This window comes from Penaeus japonicus, unplaced genomic scaffold (genome assembly GCF_977035675.1).
Source record: "Penaeus japonicus unplaced genomic scaffold, GWHDUDI00000001_assembly GWHDUDI00000031, whole genome shotgun sequence".
Taxonomy (NCBI): domain Eukaryota; kingdom Metazoa; phylum Arthropoda; class Malacostraca; order Decapoda; family Penaeidae; genus Penaeus; species Penaeus japonicus.
The window spans coordinates 16,878,580-16,883,579 of record NW_028234433.1 but is presented as its reverse complement, the minus strand read 5'-3'; the positions used below and the strand labels follow the sequence as shown (position 1 = coordinate 16,883,579).

The 5,000-nt window shown below is 48.1% G+C and overlaps 1 protein-coding gene across 2 annotated transcripts in view; it reads right to left on the bottom strand.

Moving 5' to 3' along the window:
• Positions 1–5,000, bottom strand: part of LOC122259080 (phosphatidylcholine:ceramide cholinephosphotransferase 1) — a 161,095-nt gene that overhangs the window by 29,484 nt on the left and 126,611 nt on the right. The window contains exon 1 of one of the 2 annotated variants that reach the window (XM_043025600.2): positions 4,479–4,752. The exons of the other annotated variant lie outside the window; for it this stretch is intronic. Within the exon in view, the coding sequence (XP_042881534.1) occupies positions 4,479–4,561 (83 nt within the window). The 5' untranslated portion in view covers positions 4,562–4,752. Of the gene's footprint in view, positions 1–4,478; positions 4,753–5,000 lie in introns of those variants that run through there. 2 annotated transcript variants of the gene reach the window in all.

Genomic DNA, 5,000 nt, shown 5'->3' with positions numbered 1-5,000 from the left:
ACACACACACAAACACAAAACTACACACACACACACACAACACACCACATATATATATATGTTTTTTTATATAGATATAATATTTATATATTTATATATATATATATATATATAAATTCATATCTATATTATATATGTGTGTGTCGTGTGTCTGTGTGTATTACTGTCCATCCTAATCCATTGCGAGAGAGGGTAGAGGGAGAGGCCCCGTTGGCGGGGGGGGGAGGCGACCGGCGAGGCGGGCACCGCAAGGTGACGGCGAGGGGGAGGCGGGGACCCGGGTGGGATGGGAGGGTACGCGGAGGGAGGCGGAGGGAGGTGCGCGACCCGCACCGGATGGGAGGGAGGGGCGAGGGGGAGGAGGGAGGGAGGGGGAAGGTAGCAGGGAGAGAGAGAGGGAAAAGAGGTGTCTTGGGACGGAGGGAACGGGAGGAGGGAGGGAGTGGACGGGAGGAGGGTGAGGGAGGGCGTCTCTTCTCTTCGGTCCCGTGCTTGCCGCTTGATCTCCGGTGCGTTCGCTCGCGCGGCACCGCCTGCATATGCTGATCCCTGTCGGGAAGGAGGAGTGCCATGGAAGGGTCGGAAGGGTCCGCGGGAGGGAGGATGACGGCGCAAGGCGGCCCGTTCGCCTTCTTCTCCTGCGTCGTGCGCGTTGAAGGGAGCGCATGACGTGACGCAAAGGGAAGTGAATGATGGCTGGGGAGAGATAACCACACCAACCCACAACCGAATCGGAGAGGGAACCCCAAAACAGGGGGGGAAAGGGGATCTTTAAACTCTTTTCCCGAAAACAAAAACAAACACAAGAACGACCTTGAGAAAGCATAACGCAGATTTGATAAAGTGTTGGGGTGGGCACGATGCGCCACAGTTCTCCACTGAGGGAGGAGGGGGGGGGGAGACGGCCGCCAGGCTGGGGTAAAGGGGCTTGGCGCGCGGGGGTGGGGGGGATGTGTGTGGAGGTGGGCGGGGCGACGCCCCGGCCAGCACGGGCAAGGGGCAGGGGGAACTACTAAAAACTGCAGTGTTGCGTTTTACTTTATTTGTTTCTTTTTCTATATATTCAGTCATTTAACACCCATACTGATTGTACTTATGTAACATGATATGTATGTGTTTAGGTGTGTGTGTATGTGTGCGTGTGTGCGCGTGTGCGTATATACATGAATAAAATATCAATACACCTATCTTTAAGTACCTATAAAATGCCTATTCACACATAATTTCCGCATTGTTGGATTCATTTACGAATCTACAGCGGTAAATTAGGTATCGCAGTATATTGATAACAGTAATAGCGACCCCAGTTACTCGTAATAATTTAACAACACTAATAATAATAATAATAATAATAATAATAATAATAATAATAATAATAATAATAATAATAATAACAATAATAATAATAGTAATGGTAATTGAATTAGTAACACTGCCGATTCTACTTCTACCTCTATCTCTACTACTACTACTATCATTACTACTACAACTTCTACTACTACTAGTAATAATAATAATTACAATATCAACATCAATGATATATTTTTATATCATTATCACAATCATAATCATTATCATCATTAGTAGTAGTAACACAATAACAGTAATAACGATGTTGATAGTGACAATAAAAAACAGAAACAAACATTTAAAAAACTACTATAAAAAAACGTAAATCCCAAACACCGCCCAAAAGGAATTAACCAGAAACGACCAGTTCGAAGCACGAAAATAGGGCTTTCCCACCCACTCCTTCGCTGACCCCATTACCAGGTGGCCATAAGCTGGGCGTGAGACAAGCATACGGTGTGAACTTTCTTTTTTTCTTTTTTTTTTCTTTTTAAACTCCGACTAGCGTAATTAGGGCTAGATTACGTTTGTTCAAATGGGGAGAACAGATGGGATGATGGATTGATAGATGGAGAGGTGTAGATAGGCAGATGGAGGAGATATTGAGGGATAGAGAAATAATGGTGAGAGAGGGTGAGGGGTGGGAGGGTATGAAATTTGATTGATAGATTGGTGAATTGGTGACATCATATAATAAGATATAAGGAGAGGAGAGGGTAGGAAGCGCGAAGGAGGGAAGGGAAAGAAGGAGGGAAAGAAGGGAGGGAGGGGAAGGGAGAGAGAGAGGGGAGAGAGGAGAGGGAGGGAGGGGGGAGGGAGAAGGGAGGGAGGGAGGGGAGGGAGGGAGAGAGATGAGTGAGAGAGAGATGAGAGAGAGAGAGAGAGAGAGAGAGAGAGAGAGAGAGAGAGAGAGAGAGAGAGAGAGAGAGAGAGAGAGAGAGAGAGAGAGAGAGAGAGAATGAAGAAATCAACACTCATTCCCTTTTATTTTATGGCCGATTCTCACTGACATGAATAAACTGTCATACTCACACCTTGCATAAACCCTTTAAAAGATTCTCGGTGATACAGTGGATCTTTACGCATTTCTAGATTCGGGATCTGTGAACAACATCAATTTACAGATAAGTATTCATTAAGACCTCCATTTTTGTTAACGTATCCAGCACAACCTGGTCCATAAAACTGTGACTGTATTTATAGCCGATCGCCTGGATGGTCAAAGGTGAGATCGTAAAACGGTAGAATTGTGCCGGGGCAGAGCAGCTTTAACTGGAACACATTTTTGCTTCACTCCACAGGGGAGGGGGGGGGACAGGCGACACAAACCATTCATAATCTTACGAGTTCAAAAGGGACACATCCATAGACACGGACACTAAGGCAGAGAGGCAGGTAGGTAGGCAGACAGGAAGGAATGAGGGCAAGCAGACAGGCAAGCAGGCAGGCAGGCAGGCAGGCAGGCAGGCAGGCAGGCAGGCAGACAGACAGACAGACAGACAGACAGACAGACAGACAGACACACAGACAGACAGACAGACAGACACACACACACACACACACACACACACACACACACACACACACACACACACACACACACACACAGGCCTCTGAACACATGTGGCCACGAAGAGGCCCCCCAAAACCACGCGGCCTTCATACCCTTAAGTGTCAAACATTCCCGCGTGGTACCCAGTAGTACCCAACTCGTGTTCCTCATGCCAGCAGAGCCACGCCTACAAACTCTGCCCCTCCCCCCCTTCCCCCTTCCCCCCTTCAGTCGGTATTTGCAGTCATTGAATAAATCGCTCACTTTTTATTTTCTTTCCTAGCCTTAGGCACTTTCGCAAGTTTCCTGGTGTGGTGTGGAGGGGGGGGGGGGTAAAGAGGTAGAAGGAGAAGGGGGGAAACTGGCGGTTAGCTCCCCCTGCACCCCTTGGCCCCTCCCTCCCCCCAGTCAACCGGTATGACCAGTTTCAGTTAAACCGCGATGTTTGGAGAGACCGAAGAAGCGACGGAGCAGTGTGGGGAGGGGCACGTCGAAGAAATATTTATTTGATAAGAATTTTCATCTTCTGGAGGTGATTTTTTGTTGTGTTTTGCTTCTTAAAATCTTTTATTTTATATCTATTGCTAGTTTCCTCTAGTTCTATGTTTTTAAGTAACTGAAAATTTTTTTTTCAGGAGATCAAGTGTGCGCGATCCGGAAATCAAAATAATCAAAAAGGTCAAAATGCTATCTCATTCACCGGTATTTTCAGTTTTACGAAAATGATCGGCCACAAAATTTCAGACCTCCAGCATTCGTTAGGCTGTTTCTACCTGTTTAATGAACCTTTTCTTGCACCTCTCTCACTTCCTTACACGGTTTTCTTAACAGGTGTCCCTCCTCCTTATGGACATCCCTCTTTAAGGTGTCTTCCTAATACATGTGAGTCATGTTTTCCGTTGCGAAATTTGATTTTTATTTCTGTGATATCCAGGTGCGATAGATGATGTAATTGAGAAAATGCAAAAAAGAAAACTGTTCGTATGTTTACAGACGGACATATCTAGAGATCCTGAATTAATAGAAATGAATACGATATAAATAGCTGAATATGTATCAAAATACACCGAGACACGATACACGCACAAAAAATATGTGAAGGTGAATCGCTCATTCGCCACGTTAAATCAACCATGCTGAATGTTAACGGTTGATCTGCGTCCAAGTCGGCACAGCCAGGCGTTCAGCACGTAATGTACACGCGGCGGAGCTCTGGCTTCTTAAATATCAGTGCCAATTATCGACGAGAGGTTAAGAGAGGCGAGTCAAAAGCGAGCATTGTTTGGCGCGCAGTTATGTCCTGGCGTGATGGAGACAGCCCGAACCTGCTCACGGGAAACACTATGACAACACTGCAGTTCCCTCTCGCTCGACCTGCACTCACACACCCGGCCGCACTCCTGCCACACCATACACGACGTCACTGGTCCGTACGTATAGTGACAGACGAGGGAGATGCCGCTGAGGAGAGAAACCCAGGCTGTGCTGAAGTGTTTCTTCCTCTGCCATCATCCTCGGTTGCGGAGAGAAGAGAAGAGGGAGAGAGAGAGAGAGAACACAACGCGAGAGAGCTTACTGGGTGATGTGAGCAGCCGATGGGAGTGTTCCAGGCCCTCCATTACAGGTGTTGCCTGCTGCAGAAGCGCGGAAGTAGCTCATCAGGAGCACAACACTTAAGGAATACAGTCCTACCACAGATGCCCTCCCGACACAACACTACCACACAGCACAGGGCAAGGCGCACGCAATAACCATCCGCACTCTACCACTCCCGTCACTCCACTAGCCTACTCAATGTCGGACGTCCTCTCTCCCACCTCGCTAGCACCCCCCCCAAAAGCCCCTCCCATTCCCCCCCAGAACCCCCCTCCTCAGGCCACGTCTCGGCTGCCACACGAAAAACTTTAGTATGACGCGCCAGAACGAGTCTCGCTCTCTACAGCTCGCTCGCTTCCTCTCCGTCCGCCTCTATCCCGCCTCGCCCTCCTAGTACGCACGGGGAGAGCGCATCTAGCTGCGGGATTGTGGCGGTAACACCACAGTTACGCTTGGAGGGCCTGATCGTCGAACCTATGCCAGTCCTTGTAGCCGCTTGGAA